This window comes from Chamaea fasciata, unplaced genomic scaffold, assembly GCF_029207755.1.
Source record: "Chamaea fasciata isolate MVZ Bird 193981 ecotype frontalis unplaced genomic scaffold, bChaFas1.0.hap1 SCAF_591, whole genome shotgun sequence".
NCBI lineage: Eukaryota > Metazoa > Chordata > Aves > Passeriformes > Sylviidae > Chamaea > Chamaea fasciata.
In genome coordinates this window covers 46,952-64,268 of record NW_027094676.1, presented here as the reverse complement: position 1 = coordinate 64,268, position 17,317 = coordinate 46,952, and the positions used below count along the sequence as shown (strand labels likewise).

The window sequence follows — 17,317 nt, the reverse complement described above, 5'->3', positions numbered from 1 at the left end:
CCCCAAATCCCCCGCGCTCCCCCCCAGGACCCCCCAGATCCCCCCAGTTCTCACCCGTGACCCCCAAATTCCCCCCCTGGGTCCCCCCAAAACCGGCCCCGGACCCTCAGACCCCCCCCGGGGACCCCCCCAGAGCCCCGGGGGGAGCCCGGGGACATTCAGGGACCCCCCAACTCCTCTGCGACCCCCGCAGGACCCCGAGAAGGGCCCCACCCCCACCTTCCAGCCCTTCCAGCGCAGCGTCTCGGCCGACGACGACCCCCAGGAGGTACCGGGACCCCCAGACTGGGCGGGGGGGGACCCTCCCTCGGCCTGGGGGGTCCCTCAAAGCCGGGGGGGACACCCCCCCCCAAAAAAAATCCCCCCGGTCACCCCAAATCTCCCCCTCCCCCCGCAGTCACGCCGCCCCCAGAGGAAATCGCTCTATGAGAGGTGAGGGGGACCCCCTGTGGGTCTGGGGGCTTGGGGGAGCCCCCGTGGGTCTGGGGGAGCCCCCCGTGGGTCTGGGGGTCTGGGGGAGCCCCCCGTGGGTCTGGGGGAGCCCCCGTGGGTCTGGGGGGAGCCCCCCGTGGGTCTGGGGGCTTGGGGGAGCCCCCGTGGGTCTGGGGGAGCCCCCCGTGGGTCTGGGGGCTTGGGGGTGACCCCCGTGGGTCTGGGGGAGCCCCCCGTGGGTCTGGGGGAGCCCCCGTGGGTCTGGGGGCTTGGGGACCCCCCCCGTGGGTCTGGGGGTCTGGGGGAGCCCCCGCGGGTTTGGGGGAGCCCCCGTGGGTCTGGGGGTTTTGGGGACCCCTTGATCTTCCTCCCACGTGGGTCTGGGAGTTTGGGGGTTCCCCTGTGTGGATTTGGGGGTCTGGGGGATTTGGGGACCCCCCCGGGTGGGTGTGGGGTTTTTGGGGACCCCCTGATTGCTCCACGTGGGTCTGGGCTCCTCCCACGATGGTCTGGGGTCTCTTGGGGGTTTTGGGGGGTTTTTGGGCCCCCCTGACCCCCCCTCCCCCCCCCAGTTTCGTCAGCGCCACCGAGCGGCTGCGGGACGCCGAGGGGGGAGGGGCGCGGGGGGAGCCCCCCGAGCGTGGGGGGAGGAGCCTGGAGTGGGACCCCGAATCCGAGAGCGACGAGAGGAGAGAGAGAGACGGAACCTTCCGGAGTACGGGGGGGGCTGGGGGGGCCGGGGGGGGTTGGGGGGGTCCTGGGGGGGTCTGGGGGGGTCCTGGGGGGGTCTGGGGGGGTTCTCCAGCCCGGGGGGTCTCCAGTCCCAGGGCCTGTTCCCATTTCCAGACCCCTGCCCCCATTCCTGTGACCCCTGCCCCGTTTCCATGACCCCTGCCCCGTTTCCATGACCCCTGCCCCGTTTCCATGACCCCTGCCCCCATTCCCGTGACCCCTGCCCCGTCCCCGTGACCCCTGCCCTGTTCCGGTGACCTCTGACCCCGGTGGGCCCAGGGTCGGACTCGTTCCCCGAGCGCCGCCCCCCGCGCAAGGGGAACACTCTGTACGTGCACGGCGCCGAGCTCAGCCCGGAGCTGCTCCGCGCCGCCTTCGGCCCCTTCGGCGCCATCATCGACCTCTCCATGGACACGCCCCGCAAGTGGGTGGGGCCGGGGGTGGGCGGGGCCACGGGTGGCGGCATTGAGGCTTTGTGGGCGCGCCCAGGAAGTGGGTGGTGCTTGTGGGAGGGGCTAAATGGGGTGGGGTCTGGGCATGTGGCCAGTGATGGGAGGAGCTAAAAGTGGGTGGGGTGTGGTCTGCCTATGGGTGTGGCTCTGTGGGCGTGGTCAGGGGGTCCTGGGTGCGGTCAGGACCTGTGGGTGAAGCTAAAGGTGGGTGAGGCTGTGGAGGGTGTGGTCAGGGATCCTGGGTGTGGTCTGCCTATGGGTGTGGCTCTGTGGGCGTGGTCAGGGGGGTCCTGGGTGTGGTCAGGACCTCTGGGTGGAGCTGAAGTTGGGCACGGTCACAGGTGGGCTGAGGCTTGATGGGTGTGGCCGCAGTGGGTGGTGCCCCCAGCGTGGGCGTGGCCAGGACCTTCAGGTGTGTAGGGGCGTGTCCACCCCGTGTGGGGGCGTGGCCACGCCTGAGCGTCCCGCTGTCCCCTCAGCTGCGCCTTCGTCACCTTCGAGAAGATGGAGTCGGCCGACCAGGCCATGGCCGAGGTGGGGCTGGGGGCTCTGGGGGATTTTGGGGGGCTCTGGGGGGATTTTGGGGGGATTCTGGGGGGCTCTGGGGTGGTTTTGGGGTCCCTGACCCCCCGTTTTTGCCCCCCCAGCTGAACGGGGCCGTGGTCCAGGACGTGCAGCTCAAGGTCAGCATCGCCCGCAAGCAGCCGCTGCTGGACGCCGCCACCGGGAAATCGCTCTGGGGGTCCCTGGGTGAGTCTGGGGGGTCCCAGGATGAATTTGGGGGGTCCCTGGGGGGTCCCTGGGTGTCCCCTGGCGGGTTTTGGGGTCCCCTGGGTGTCCCCCGGTGTCCCCAGCCCCCCTGACCCCCCCCGTGCCCCCCAGCGGTGAAGAACAGCGCCAAGGGCTCGCACCGGGACAAGCGCTCGCAGGTGGTTTACAACGAGGATTTGTTCGGGGGACAATAAAGGACGTTCGTCGTCACCTGGGGGTGTTTGGTGTCACCTGGAGGGGTTTGGTGTCACCTGGGGGTGTTTGGTGTCACCTGGGGGGTTATTGTCATGGGGGAGGGGACAGGGATAGCCAGGGGACACCTGGGGAGCCCCCGGATCCGGCCACGACACGCGTCCAGGTGTGTTCAGGTGCGGCCAGAGGCTGCCAGGTCACGTCCAGGTGTGTTCAGGTGTGTCCCGGGTAATTCCAGGTCTGTCCAGCCCCGTTCAAGGTAGCTCTAGGCTCTGTGCAGGTGTGCCCAGGTGTCTCCAGGTGTGTCCAGGTGTATCTCAGGTGTGTCAGGGGAGGAACCCCAGGTGTATCTAGATGTCCCCAGGTGTGTTCAGGTATGCCCAGGTGTATCTCAGGTGTCCCAGGTGTGTCCAGGTATGTTCAGGTGTTCCCCCAGGTGTGTCCAGGTATCCCCAGTTGTATCTCAGGTATCCCAGGCGTGTCAGGGGAGGAACCCCAGGTGTGTCCAGGTGTGTCCAGGTGTCCCCAGGTGTCCCAGGTGTGTCAGGGGAGGAACCCCAGGTGTGTCCAGGTGTGTCCAGGTGTCCCCAGGTGTCCCAGGTGTGTCAGGGGAGGAACCCCAGGTGTGTCCAGGTGTCCCCAGGTGTGTCAGGGGAGGAACCCCAGGTCCTCGTCCTTCAGCCTCTCCCTCAGCCAGGGCAGCACCTCGAACAGGTTCACGTGGAAATCGCGGGCGAAGGACGGGGAGCGGCACCGCTCGCAGGGCGGGACCACGCCCCAGCTGACCACGCCCACCTGGGGTCAAACCGGGGTCAGGGACCACGCCCCAGCCGACCACGCCCACCAGGGGTCAAACCGGGGTCAGGGACCACGCCCCAGCCGACCACGCCCGCCAGTTTGTCCCAGTCCCCCCAGTGTCCCCCCTGACCTGGAAATGCCGCTTCCCCCAGGTGACGACGACGGGGCCGCCGGAGTCACCTGGGGAGGAAACTGGGAATGACTGGGGGGACTGGGGGCGACTGGGGGGAACTGGGAATGACTGGGGGGACTGGGAGGGACTGGGAATGACTGGGGGGGACTGGGGGCGACTGGGGGGAACTGGGAATGACTGGGGGGACTGGGAGGGACTGGGGGGACTGGGAGAGACTGGGAATGACTGGGGGGACTGGGAATGGACTGGAAATGGACTGGAGGGACTGAGGGGGGACTGGGACAAACTGGGGGAAGGGACGAGCCCCTTCGGGGTCGGTGTGGGGCTGCACTGGTCCCTACTGGTTTATACTGGTCCGTACCGGAGCGGGCGTTGGGGTCCACACGGGGCTCGTGCCCCCCCGAGCAGAGGAAGCGCGGGGTGATGACGTCATCGAGGGTGGAGACGTTGGCGTAGGGCGGGGCCCGGAGGGCGTCGGCCTCGCACGGACCCCGCTGGGGACACAGAGGTCAGAGGTCACCTGGGGGTCACAGGTGTCCCCAGGTGTGTCCCACACAGGTGTCACACACACAGGTGTCCCCAGGTGTCACACACACGGGTGTCCCCAGGTGTCACACACACGGGTGTCACACACAGGTGTCCCCAGGTGTGTCCCCAGGTGTGTCCCCAGGTGTGTCCCCACCTGGTCCCCCAGCTTGAGCAGCACCTGCTGCCGCTTCAGCCCCGCGTTGCCCCGGGGGCTCAGGAAGAACGCCTCCACGTTCTTGGGGGGCAGCAGCAGCCGGCCTGGGGGGACACGGGGGTCACACGGGGGTCAGGGGTCATGGGGGGGTCACACGGGGGTCACACGGGGGTCAGGGGTCATGGGGGGGTCACACGGGGGTCCCAAGGGATCTCAGGGGGGTTCCAGGTGTTCCCACGGGGAGTCCCAGGGGTCCCAAAGGGTCTCAGAGGGGTCCCAGGGGGTGTCTGGGGGTCCCAGGGGGGGTTTGGGGGTGTTTTGGGGGTCCCGGGTGGATTTTGGGGGTCCCAGGTGTTTTTTGGGGGTCCCAGGTGTTTTTTGGGGGTCCCGGGGGGAGTTTGGGGTGTTTTTGGGGGTCCCGGGGGGCTCACGGTGCTCCTGGCACGAGCTCCTCTCCGGCAGCCGCAGCGCCCGCGCCGCCCCCTCGGTGCAGGGGATGCAAATGGGGCTGGGGGGGACACGCGGGGGGTCAGCGCCCCCAAAACCAGCCCCAACCCCCCAAAAATCACCCCAAACCCCCCCCAAACCAGCCCAAACCCCCCAAAATCAGCTCAACCCCCCCAAAATCAGCTCAACCCCCCCCAAACAGCCCAAAGTGCCCCAAAATCACCCCTGGAACCCAGAAAACCCCAAAAACCCACCCCAAAATCACCCCAAACCACCCCAGCCCCCCCAAAGCAACCCCAAAACACCCTCCGGACCCCCCAAATCCCCCCAAAATCCCTCAGGGACCCCCCAAATCCCCCCAGAATCCTTCAGGGACCCCCCAAATCCCCCCAGAATCCTTCAGGGACCCCCCAAACCCCCCCAAAATCCCTCAGGGACCCCCCAAATCCCCCCCAAATCCCTCAGGGACCCCCCAAATCCCCCCAGAATCCTTCAGGGACCCCCAAACCCCCCCAAAATCCCCCAGGGACCCTTCAGGCCCCCCAACCCCCCTCCAAGACCCCACAAACGCCCCAAAACGTCCCCAAATCACCCCGGAAACAGCCCCAAACACCCCCAAATCCCCCCCAGGGACCCCCCAGGGACCCCCCAGACCCCCCGGACCGGTGGGAGGGCGAGGGCCCCACGCTCCTCTCCAGCTGCACCAGGGCCACGTCGAAGTCGTAGAACTCGGGGACGCCGCGGTCCTGGCGGGACTTGGGCAGGAACTGGGGGTGCAGGAAGAGCCCCGACACCCGCCGGTGCTGCCCCGGGCCTGGGGCACGCGGGTCACGCCGGGGCCACGTGTGCCCAGGGGTGCCCAGGTGTGCCCAGGGGTGCCCAGGTGTGCCCAGGGGTGCCCCAGGGGTGCCCAGGTGTGCCCAGGGGTGCCCCAGGGGTGCCCAGGTGTGCCCCAGGGGTGCCCCGGGTGTGCCCAGGTGTGTCCCAGGGGTGTTTTGGGTGTCCCAGGACCCCCCAGGTGCATCCCAGGTATGTCCCCATCCCCCCCAGGTGTCCCAGGTGTGTCCCCAGGTGTATTTTTAGGTGTCCCCAGGTGTCCCCCGGCCCCCCCCGAGGTGTGTCCCAGGTGTGTCCCCAGGTGTCCCAGGTGTGTCCCAGGCCCCCCCAGGTGTGGCAGGTGTCCCCAGGTGTGTCCCAGGCCCCCCCAGGTGTGTCCCAGGTGTCCCAGGTGTGTCCCCCGGCCCCCCCAGGTGTGTCCCAGGTGTGTCCCCAGGTGTCCCCAGGTGTGTCCCAGGCCCCCCCAGGTGTGTCCCAGGTGTCCCAGGCCCCCCAGGTGTGTCCCAGGTGTGTCCCCCGGCCCCCCCAGGTGTGTCCCAGGTGTCCCAGGTGTGTCCCCCGGCCCCCCCAGGTGTGTCCCAGGTGTGTTTTTAGGTGTGGCAGGTGTCCCTCACCGATGTCCACGCCCAGCCAGGCGGGTTCATCGTCGGCACTGAAGCAGTGGGCGGCGCTCAGCACGAAGTAGGGCGAGACCAGCGACCCCTGGCAGCGCTCCTTGCCCCGCTCGGGCCGCTGGGGGGCACGGGGCACTCAGGGACCCCCCGAGATGGGCTCGGGACCCCCGGGAGCCCCCGAGCCACGCCCGGGGCCCGACTCACCTGGGACCGCTCCTCACCATCGCCGCCCAGGTGTCCCTGGGACCCCAGGTGTCCCCGGGCGTGACTTCTGACCCCCAGGTGTCCCCATGAGCCCCAGGTGTATTTTGGGTGTCCCAGGTGTGTCCCCAGGTGTGTCCCCAGGTGTCCCCAGGTGTCCCCAGGTGTGTCCCCAGGTGTGTCCCAGGTGTGTCCCAGGTGTCCCCAGGTGTCCCCAGGTGTGTCCCCAGGTGTGTCCCCAGGTGTGTCCCAGGTGTCCCCAGGTGTGTCCCCAGGTGTGTCCCCAGGTGTGTCCCAGGTGTCCCCAGGTGTGTCCCAGGTGTCCCCAGGTGTGTCCCCAGGTGTGTCCCCAGGTGTGCCCAGGTGTCCCCAGGTGTGTCCCCAGGTGTCCCCAGGTGACCCCAGGTGTGTCCCCAGGTGTGTCCCCAGGTGTGTCCCCAGGTGTGTCCCCAGGTGTGTCCCAGGTGTCCCCAGGTGTGTCCCAGGTGTGTCCCAGGTGTCCCCAGGTGTGCCCAGGTGTGTCCCCAGCTGTCCCAGGTGTGTCCCAGGTGTGTCCCCAGCTGTCCCCAGGTGTGTCCCCAGCTGTCCCAGGTGTGTCCCAGGTGTGTCCCCAGGTGTGCCCAGGTGTGTCCCAGCTGGCCCAGGTGTCCCCAGGTGTGTCCCAGCTGTCCCCAGGTGTGTCCCCAGGTGTGTCCCAGGTGTCCCCAGGTGTGTCCCAGGTGTCCCCAGGTGTGTCCCAGGTGCATTTACCGTCACGATCACCGTCACCTCCCAGGGGTTTCTCTCTCTGTCGTCGGCGCTGCCGAACTCGAGGCTCAGCCCGCACAGCCCCAGCGTGGAGCTCTCGTCTGGGGGGGGATTCATTTGGGGGACTGGGGGGATTTGGGGAAATTTGGGGGGATTTGGGGGGATTTCGGGCTGGTTTTGGGGTGTTTTGGGGTATTTAGGATGTTTTTGGCTGTTTTCAGGGCGGTTTCAGGATGTTTTGGGTTGTTTTGGGGTATTTCCGGGTGTTTTGGGCTGTTTTGGGGTTGTTTTGGGGTTTTTGGGGTGTTTTGGGCTGGTTTTGAGTTGTTTCGGGCTGGTTTTGGGGTGTTTTGGGCTGTTTTCCGGGCGGTTCCGGGTACCGATCATGCGGTGGAAGACCTCCTGCAGGTCCTCGATGTCCTTGAGGAAGAAGGTGTGCCTCTCCTTGTCCTTGTGCGACCCCAGAGCGTTCAGGGTCTCCCTGTTGGCCTCCAGCCCCAGCCCGAAGGTGTAAACGTCTGGGGAGGGGGACGGGGGGGTCAGGGCGGGGCAGAACCCCCCCAAAATACCCCCAAAAATATCCCAGAAATACCCCAAAAAACAGTCTGAAATCACCCCTAAAACCAGCCCAGAAATACCCCAAAACCACCCCAAAACCACCCCTAAAACCAGCCCAGAAATACCCCAAAACCACCCCAAAACCACCCCAAAAAACACCCCAAAATACCCCAAAAAAACAGCCCAGAAATACCCCAAAACCACCCCAAAACCCACTCTCAAACTGCCAAAAAACGACCCCCCCCGAAATCCCCAAAAATCCCCCCAAAACCACCCGAACCCCACTCTAAAACCCCCCCAAAACGCGCCCCAAAAACACCCGGAAACACCCCCCAAAAAAACCCAAAACAGCCTAAACACCCCCAGGGACCCCCAACCCACCCCCAAACCCCCCAGGACCCCCAGGGACCCCCCGGGACCCCCCAAATCCACCCCAATCCCCTCAGGAACTCCCCAAATCCCCCCAGCACCCATCGGGACCCCCTAAATCCCCCCCAGGACCCCCCAAATTCCCCCCGGGACCCCCCAAATCCCCCCCGGGACCCCCCGGGACCCCCCAAATCCACCCCAATCCCCTCAGGAACTCCCCAAATCCCCCCAGCACCCATCGGGACACCCCAAATCCCCCCCGGGACCCCCCAAATCCCTCCAGGAACTTCCCAAATCCCCCCAGGGACCCCCCGGGACCCCCCAATCCCCCCCAAATGCCCTCCAGGACCCCCCACCCAGGAAGTCCTCTCGGCTGTCCCGGGGGTCTCTCCCGATGCTCAGCAGTTCCCGGATCTGGTGCAGGACGGGCACCGGGGAGCCCCCCATGTTGGCTTGGCCTGGGGGGCACGGGGGGATTGGGGGGTCACGGGGGGAGTTGGGGGGATTTGGGGGGAGATTTGGGGGGTTTGGGGGGTCCCGGGGGGGGTTGGGGGGGTCCCAGGGGGAATTTGGGGTGTCCCAGGGGGGATTGGGGGGGTTTGGGGGGTCATGGGGGGATTTGGGGTGTCCCAGGGGGGATTGGGGGGATTTGGGGGGAGATTTGGGGGGTTTGGGGGGTCCCAGGGGGGGTTGGGGGGGTTTGGGGTGTCCCAGGAGGGGTTTGGGGGGGTTTGGGGGGTCACGGGGGGATTTGGGGTGTCCCAGGGGGGATTTGGGGGGTTTGGGGTGTCCCAGGAGGGGTTTGGGGGGATCCTGGGGGGGAATTCGGGCGATTTGGGGGATCCCAGAAGGGATTTGAGGGTTTTAAAGGGGTTTGGGGGGTCCCAGGGGGGATTTGGGGGGTCCTGGGGGGGTTTGGGGGGTCCCAAATTTGAATTTGGGGTGATTCCGGGGGTTTTCGGGGTCCCACCGTCGGTCATGATGACGATGACGTGGCGGGGTCTTTGGGGCGGTTTTGGGGGCGGTTTTTGGGGTGATTTCTGAGGTATTTTTGGGGCGGACTTTGGGGTGATTTTTGGGGTATTTTTGGGGCGGTTTTGGGGTGGTTTTGGGGCGGTTTTTTCGGGTGGTTTTGGGGCGGTTTTGGGGTGGTTTTTGGGGTTTTTTCGGGTGGTTTTTGGGGTGGTTTTTGGGGTGATTTTTGGGGTATTTTTGGGGCGGTTTTGGGGTATTTTTGGGGCGGTTTTGGGGCGGTTTTGGGGCAGTTTTTTCGGGTGGTTTTGGGGGTGGTTTCTGGGGCATTTTTGGGGTGATTCCGGGGGTTTCCGGGTCCCACCGTCGGTCATGATGACGATGACGTGGCGGGTGCTGTTGGTGACCGGCGCCGGCCGCAGCCCCCGCAGCCGCTCCGCCCGTTCCTGCTGCACCAGCAGCTCGTACACGGCACGGAGAGCCCCGGCCAGGTTGGTGCCCGGGGCCTGCGAGTGCGCTGGGGGGACAGGGCGGGTCAGAGAGACCCCCACAAACCCCCCGAGAAATCCCATGGAACACGGGGGAACCCAGAAAATCCCCCAGAGCCCAAACCCAGCGTCCAGGCTGAGCCCCCGGAGCTGCTCCCTGACCCCAAATCCCCCCAAATCCCCCCCAAACCCCATTTGGGACCCCAGACCCACCGTCCAGACTCAGCCCCTCGATCTGCTCCCGCACCCAGGCGCTGTTGGCCGCCCTCTGGTGCAGGGGGCTCAGCACCACCCGCGCCTCCGAGCCGAACGTGATCACCCCGTAGCGCGGGGCCGTCCCGTAGCTGGCGATCTGGGGGGTCCCACACGGGATTTAGGGGGTCCCGAAAGGGTCTTGTGGGGTTGAAAGGGGATTTGTGGGGTTGAAAGGGGAGATCTGTGGGGTTTAATGGGGATTTGTGGGGTCTCTAGGGGCTTTGTGGGGGTTAAAGGGGATTTAAGGGGTCCCGGGCTGGTTTTGGGGCTGTTTTTGTGGCTGTTTTGGGGCTGTTTTGGGGCTGTTTTGGGGAAGTTTTGGGGCAGTTTTGGGGCCGGTTTTGGGGCTGTTTTGGGGCAGTTTTGGGGCTGTTTTGGGGCTGTTTTGAGGCTGTTTTGAGGCTGTTTTGGGGCTGTTTTGAGGCTGTTTTGGGGCTGTTTTGAGGCTGTTTTTGGGGCAGTTTTGGGGCTGTTTTGGGGCAGTTTTGGGGCCGGTTTTGGGGCCGGTTTTGGGGGCTATCCCCCACCTTCTCCACCAGCTCGCTGAGGGCGCTGCGGGCGTGCTCGTAGTCCCGCTGGTCCACGCTGCGGGAGGCGTCCAGCACCAGGAACACGTTGAGCGACCCGCCCGCCTCCAGCCGGATCCGCCGCTTGGACACCGAGTCTGGGGGCGGGAGACCCCCGGGAGAGCCCGTCAGACCCCCGGGGACGTCCCTGAGACCCCCGGGACTGCCCTGAGCCCACCCTGAGCCCCCCGGGACTGCCCCAGACCCCCGTCAGACCCCCGGGACTGCCCCAGACCCCCGTGAGACCCCCGGGACTGTCCCCATCCCGCCTCCAGCCGGATCCACCGCTTGGACACGGGGTCTGGGGGCTGGGGACCCCCGACAGTGAGACCCCCGGGACCACCAGGACCCCCCTAGGACCACCGGGACAGACCCCAGACCCCCCGAGAACCACTGGGACCCCCCCCGCCCCAGACCACCCTGAGCCCCCCCGGACCCTGAGATCCCCTCGCCGTCGGGTCTGGGGTGGGCTGAGACCACGGGAACCCCCCCAAGACCCCCGGGACCCCCGGGACCCCCACCGTGGGTGGTGTTGGCCTCGGCCACCTCCACGGTCTGCGTGAGGGAGGCCAGGAACGCCTCGGCCACGTCCTCGGGGGTGTCGAAGGAGTTGGGGTCTGCGGGGGGGAACGTGAGGGGAAATGGTGAGAAACGGGAGGGGAAAGGGGGGGAATGGGAGGGGGAAAGAAAGGGAAACGGGAGGGGGAAAGGGAGGGAAATGCGAGGGGGAAAGGGAGGGAATGGGAGGGGAAAAGGGTGAGAAACGTGAGGGGAAAAGGTGGGGAATGTGAGGGGGAAAGGGAGGGAAACGTGAGGGGGAAAGGGTGGGGAATGGGAGGGGAAAATGGTGAGAAATGGGAGGGGAAAATGGTGAGAAACGTGAGGGGAAAAGGTGGGGAATGTGAGGGGGAAAGGGTGGGGAATGGGAGGGTCAAAAAGCAGGAGGCATGAGGATAAAATGGTCAGAAACGTGAGGGGAAGATGGTGAGAAATGGGAGGGGGAAAGAGAGGGAAACGTGAGGGGAAAAAAGCAGGAGGCATGAGGATAAAATGGTCAGAACCTGAGGGGGAAAAGAGGGGGAAACATGAGGAGAAAAGACAGAGGAATCTGAGGGGAAAAAGAATGGAAAATGTTGGGGGGGGAACGGCAGGAAATGGGGGGGAAAGGGCGGGAAAACGTGAGGGGACAAAAAGGGCGGGAAAACGTGAGGGGACAAAAAGGGCGGGAAAACGTGAGGGGACAAAAAGGGCGGGACACGCGAGGGGACAGAAAGCTGGAAGCAGGAGGATAAAACGGTGAGAAACGTGAGGGGGGAAAGGGAGGGAAGCGTGAGACGACAAGGGCAAGAAACGTGAGGGGAGAAATGGTGGGAAACGTGAGCAGGAAATGGTGAGAAACGCGAGGGGGGGAAAAGGGCGAGAAAAGTGTCGTCCCCCCCCACCCCGCGACCATCTGGGACCCCCCCAGGATCCCCCAAAAGCCCTCCGGGACCCCCACAAAGCCCCCAAATTGCCCCGGGAGCCCTCCTCACCCCGGCAGTGGGGCTCGGTGCCGCTCCACGTTCCGCCCTCCAGGCAGCGGCGCTCGGCCGAGCCCACGAGCTGCAGCCCCGGGCGGCAGCGGAACCGAACCAGCCCCTCCACGGAGAACCGGGACCGCGATCCCTCCATGGAGCCGCCCGGGGGTATGGCCGGGGCCGGGCAGTCACCGGCTGGGGGGTTAGAGCATAAAAACCTCAAATATCGCTCCGAAAATCACCCCAAAAAATAGCCAAAACCAACCCAGGGACCCGCCCGGGGGAATGGCCGGGGCCGGGCAGTCACCGGCTGGGGGAGGACGGGGAGTTAAGAGCATGAAAACAGCCCAAAAAACCCACGAAAACCAGCCCAAAACCACCCCAAAAGAGCCGAGCACCAGCCAAAAACTACCGCGAGACCACCCAACCCCACCAAAACCTACCGAAAACCCACCCCAAAGCAGCCCCAAGCCCCCACTGGATATCACCAAAAAACACCCCGGAATCCCTCCAAGCCCTCCCGGACCCTCCCAGAGATCCCCAATGACACCTTGAGACCCCCAGGAGCCCTCAAGGCCTCCCAAAAAAACCCCCAGGACCCCCCCAGGGACCCCCAGTGACATCGTGGGACCCCCCAACTCCCCCCAGGACTCCAAATATCCCCCCCAGGACTCCAAATACCCCCCCCAGGACCCCCCAACTCCCCCCAGGACCCCCCAACTCCCCCCAGGACTCCAAATTCCCCCGCAGGACCCCCCAACTCCCCCCAGGACTCCAAATACCCCCCCCCAGGACCCCCCAACTCCCCCCAGGACCCCCCAACTCCCCCCAGGACTCCAAATTCCCCCGCAGGACCCCCCAAGTGCCCCCCAGGACTCCAACTCCCCCCCAGGACTTCAAATTCCCTCCCAGGACTCCAAATTCCCCCCAGGACCTCCCAACTCCCCCCAGGACCCCCCAAGTCCCCCCCAGGACTCCAAATTCCCCCCAGGACTCCAAATTCCCCCCCAGGACTCCAAATCCCCCCCAGGACCCCCCAACTCCCCCCCAAGTCCCCCCCAGGACTCCAAATTCCCCCCCAGGACCCCCCAACTCCCCCCAGGACTCCAAATACCCCCCCCAGGACCCCACAACTGCCCCCAGGACCCCAAATCCACCCCCAACTCCCCCCCAACTCCCCCCCCGAGCCCCCCAGTCCTCACTTCCATCGTCGCAGACGGGGTCGGGCCCCTCCCAGCGCCCCCCGGGCCCGCAGCGGCGCTCGGAGGGTCCCCGCAGGCTGAAGCCCCCCGAGCAGCCGTAGCGCAGCACCGAGCCCGGGGCGTGCCGCCCGCCCCGCGGGTAAAACCAGCCCTGCTCGAACTCCAGCGGCGCCGGGCAGAACACGGCTGGGGGCCAAAGAACGGTCAGGGACCCCGAAAATAGCCAGGGACCCCGAAAATAACAGTGAGGGACCCCGAAAATAACCAGGGACCCCGAAATAACAGTGAGGGACCCCGAAAATAACAGTGAGGGACCCCAAAGAACAGTGAGGGACCCCGAAACTAACCAGGGACCCCGAAATAACAGTGAGGGACCCCGAAATAACAGTGAGGGACCCCGAAAATAACCAGGGACCCCGAAATAACAGTGAGGGACCCCAAAGAACAGTGAGGGACCCCGAAAATAACCAGGGACCCTGAAAATAACCAGGGACCCCGAAATAACAGTGAGGGACCCCGAAATAACAGTGAGGGACCCCGAAATAACAGTGAGGGACCCCGAAAATAACCAGGGACCCCGAAAATAACAGTGAGGGACCCCAAAGAACAGTGAGGGACCCCGAAAATAGCCAGGGACCCCGAAAATAACAGTGAGGGACCCCGAAAATAACAGTGAGGGACCCCGAAAATAACAGTGAGGGACCCCGAAAATAACCAGGGACCCCGAAAATAACAGTGAGGGACCCCAAAGTAACCAGAGAACCCCCCAAAAATAAATAAGGAGCCCCCAAATCCCCCCGAACCCCCCCAAATCCCCCGCCAGGACCCCCCAAATCCCCCCCGGACCCCCCAAAGCCCCCCCAGGACCCCCCAAACCCCCCCCGGACCCCCCAAATCCCCCCCAGGACCCCCCAAATCCTCCCCCGGACCCCCCAAATCCCCCCCAATCCCCCCCAATCCCCCCCGGGCCCCAAAGGCCACCTTGGCAGCGGGGGGCTGCGGCCGCCCCCCCGGGCAGGGGCTCCCAGGTCCCGTCGGGGCGGCAGCGGCGCAGGGCGGTGGGGGAGGGGGCGCTGCCGGGGGGGCAGCGGTAGAGCAGCACCGCCCCTCCCCCCACCAGCTGCCCCCAGCCCCCCTCGATGGGCGCCAGCGCCGGGTCACAGCCGGGGGGGGGCGCCGAGGGGGGAGGGGAGGTGGGGACACCTGGGGGGGAGGGGAGAGTCAGTGGGGGGGGGGGATGGGGGGGTCTGTGGGGCAGGTTTGGGGTCCCTATGGGGCTCTGTGGGCGGTCTGTAGGGCTCTATGGGGCTCTATGGGGTGTCTATAGGGCTCTATGGGGTGTCTGTAGGGCTCTATGGGGCTCTATGGGGTGTCTATAGGGCTCTATGGGGTGTCTGTAGGGCTTTATGGGGCTCTATGGGGTGTCTGTAGGGCTCTATGGGGCTCTATGGGGTGTCTGTAGGGCTCTATGGGGCTCTATGGGGTGTCTATAGGGCTCTATGGGGTGTCTGTAGGGCTTTATGGGGCTCTATGGGGTGTCTGTAGGGCTCTATGGGGCTCTATGGGGTGTCTATAGGGCTCTATGGGGTGTCTGTAGGGCTCTATGGGGCTCTATGGGGTGTCTGTAGGGCTCTATGGGGCTCTATGGGGCAGGTGTGGGGTCTCTATGGATCTCTATGGTCCCTATGGGTCTCTATGGTCCCGATGGGTCTCTATGGTCTCTATGGGGCTCTATGGGGTGTCTATAGGGCTCTGTGGGGCAGGTGTGGGGTCTCTAAGGGTCTCTATGGGGCTCTATAGGGCTCTATGGGGTGTCTGTAGGGCTCTGTGGGGCAGGTGTGGGGTCTCTATGGGTCTCTATGGTCCCTATGGTCTCTATGGGGCTCTGTGGGGCTCTGTGGGGCAGGTGTGGGTCTCTATGGGTCTCTATGGGGTGTCTATGGGGTGTCTATGGTCTCTATGATCTCCGTGGGGCTCTATGGGGTCTCAATGGGTCCCTATGGGTCCCTGTGGGTCTCTATGGGGTCTGTGGGGTCTCTATGGGGTCTCTATGGGGCTCTATGGGTCCCTGTGGGTCTCTATGGGGTCTGTGGGGTCTCTATGGGGTCTCTATGGGGCTCTATGGGTCCCTGTGGGTCTCTATGGGGTCTGTGGGGTCTCTATGGGGTCTCTATGGGGCTCTATGGGTCCCTGTGGGTCTCTATGGGGTCTGTGGGGTCTCTATGGGGTCTCTATGGGGCTCTATGGGTCCCTGTGGGTCTCTATGGGGTCTGTGGGGTCTCTATGGGGTCTCTATGGGGCTCTATGGGTCCCTGTGGGTCTCTATGGGGTCTGTGGGGTCTCTATGGGGTCTCTATGGGTCCCTGTGGGTCCCTGTGGGTCCCTATGGGGTCTGTGGGGTCTCTATGGGGTCTCAGTGGGTCCCGGGGGTCACTCACTGACCGAGGGCCGGGGGCAGCAGCAGCAGCAGCCCCAGGACGGCTCCGGCCATGGCCCGGCCTCCGAGTGTCCGAGGGTCCGAGTGTCCGAGGGTCCAGCTGTTCCCCTGTCCCTCTGTCCCAGTGTCCGAGGGTCCAGCTGTTCCCCTGTCCCTCTGTCCCAGTGTCCGGGTGTCCAGTTGTCCAGCTGTCCCTCTGTCCCGTGTCCAGCTGTCCGAGTGTCCAGTTGTCCAGCTGTCCGAGTGTCCGGGGGGTCACAGCCCCGCCCCTCCCCCCCCCGCGGTGTCCGGGAAGTGACGGGGGGGAGGGGAGGGGGGACAGAGGTCAAAGGTCACGGCCGTGGCCGAGGGGACACCAAGGGACGGCGGGGGCCCCGCGGGGGGGACGGAAAACGCCTGAAATGGCCCCAAAATGGGTTTAATTAACCTGAAAATGGGATTAATTAACGCCAAAACGGGATTAATGGCCCCGAAATGGGTTTGATTAACCCGGAAATGGGTTTAATTAAATCCAAAACAGGATTAATGGCCCCCAAATGGGTTTAATTAACCCGGAAATGGGTTTAATTACCCCAAAAATGCCTCCAATGTCCCCAAAAACGGCTCCAAATCTCCCCAAACCTCAGGTGAGGGGCACAAAAATGATCCCTGAACACCGGGGAGCGAAAACACTTTTAATTGCCCCAAAATCTCCTCTCATCCCCCAAAGTTGCCCCAAAATCTCCTCTCATCCCCCCAATCTCCTCCCATCCCCAAATCTCCTCTCATCCCCCAAATCTCCTCTCATCCCCAAATCTCCTCCCATCCCCAAATCTCCTCTCATCCCCAAATCTCCTCCCATCCCCAAATCTCCTCCCATCCCCAAATCTCCTCTCATCCCCCAAATCTCCTCCCATCCCCAAATCTCCTCTAATCCCCCAAATCTCCTCTAATCCCCAAATCTCCTCTCACCCCCCAAATCTCCTCCCATCCCCAAATCTCCTCTCATCCCCAAATCTCCTCCCATCCCCAAATCTCCTCTCATCCCCCAAATCTCCTCCCATCCCCAAATCTCCTCTAATCCCCCAAATCTCCTCTAATCCCCAAATCTCCTCTCACCCCCCAAATCTCCTCCCATCCCCAAATCTCCTCTCATCCCCAAATCTCCTCCCATCCCCAAATCTCCTCTAATCCCCCAAATCTCCTCCCATCCCCAAATCTCCTCTAATCCCCCAAATCTCCTCCCATCCCCAAATCTCCTCTCACCCCCCAAATCTCCTCCCATCCCCAAATCTCCTCTCATCCCCAAATCTCTAATCCCCCCAAATCTCCTCCCATCCCCCAATCTCCTCCCATCCCCAAATCTCTAATCCCCCCAAATCTCCTCCCATCCCCAAATCTCCTCCCATCCCCAAATCTCTAATCCCCCCAAATCTCCTCCCATCCCCAAATCTCCTCCCATCCCCAAATCTCTAATCCCCCAAAATCTCCTCTCATCCCCACGCGGCCCCGAGGGCGGCCAGCCCTCCCGGCGCGTCCCCAGGCGACGCCCCCGGGGGGCACAACCCCACCGTCCCCCCCGGGCAATCTCCCTTCTCCTTCGGTTATTTACGCCCCGAGAACGTCCCCAGCGCCCCGAAACTCCCCCGCCGCTCCGGGACGCTCTTCGAACCGCCCCGAAAGGCCCCAAACGCCGCCGAAGTTTTGGCCGCCAGGGATTTGGAGCCCGGCCTGAGCTGCTGGAGCGTTTTTGGCGCGTCCTCGGCGCGGCTCGGTTGGTTTGTTTCGTTGTTTTCGGGGCCTTTTTCGGCGTTTTCGCTGAGATTTGTTCGAACCGTTTTTAGGCTTTCGTGGGACTTCTTTCGAAGCGTTTCTTACCCGTTTTTTTACCCCTCTTTTTAACCCTTTTTACTCATTCTTTACCGTTTTTACCCTT

The 17,317-nt window shown here is 64.5% G+C and overlaps 2 protein-coding genes across 4 annotated transcripts; one reads left to right on the top strand and one right to left on the bottom strand.

Moving 5' to 3' along the window:
• Positions 1–133: 133 nt before the first annotated feature.
• On the top strand, positions 134–2,597 carry LOC136305713 (negative elongation factor E-like; the record flags this gene model as incomplete). Its single annotated transcript, XM_066209027.1, has 7 exons — positions 134–268; positions 398–432; positions 1,005–1,147; positions 1,444–1,588; positions 2,096–2,150; positions 2,264–2,366; positions 2,499–2,597. Coding segments are annotated over 7 exons (699 nt in total), but the record flags the coding sequence as incomplete, so codon positions are not given.
• Positions 2,547–16,650, bottom strand: LOC136305708 (complement factor B-like). Of its 3 annotated transcripts, none has more exons than XM_066209022.1 (19): positions 15,408–16,650; positions 13,947–14,168; positions 12,966–13,151; positions 11,779–11,958; positions 10,768–10,863; positions 10,208–10,344; positions 9,639–9,777; positions 9,302–9,454; positions 8,322–8,423; positions 7,419–7,556; positions 7,042–7,139; positions 6,091–6,208; positions 5,303–5,453; positions 4,624–4,700; positions 4,193–4,296; positions 3,872–4,004; positions 3,508–3,557; positions 3,246–3,374; positions 2,547–3,202 (listed from the first exon to the last, which is right to left on the bottom strand). In XM_066209022.1, the coding sequence occupies exons 1-19, from the start codon at positions 15,454–15,456 to the stop codon at positions 3,185–3,187; spliced, it is 2,280 nt and encodes a 759-aa protein (XP_066065119.1). In that variant the 5' UTR covers positions 15,457–16,650; the 3' UTR covers positions 2,547–3,184. The 3 variants fall into 3 exon arrangements, with proteins under 3 accessions (XP_066065119.1, XP_066065118.1, XP_066065117.1); XM_066209021.1 differs by having other exon boundaries at positions 2,547–3,374; positions 15,408–15,637; positions 15,974–16,649; XM_066209020.1 differs by having other exon boundaries at positions 2,547–3,374; positions 15,408–16,649.
• Between the last annotated feature and the right edge of the window lie 667 nt (positions 16,651–17,317).

What these genes read in the sequence shown, in the direction of transcription:
- LOC136305708 (XM_066209022.1), bottom strand. Translation starts at nt 15,456, where the DNA reads ATGGCCGGAGCCGTCCTGGGGCTGCTGCTGCTGCTGCCCCCGGCCCTC. An exon ending in CCCCGTCTGCGACGATGGAA is followed by an intron (nt 11,959 to 12,965) that starts GTGAGGACTGGG and finishes CTAACCCCCCAG; the next exon opens with CCGGTGACTGCCCGGCCCCG. An exon ending in CACCGAGCCCCACTGCCGGG is followed by an intron (nt 10,864 to 11,778) that starts GTGAGGAGGGCT and finishes TCCCCCCCGCAG; the next exon opens with ACCCCAACTCCTTCGACACC.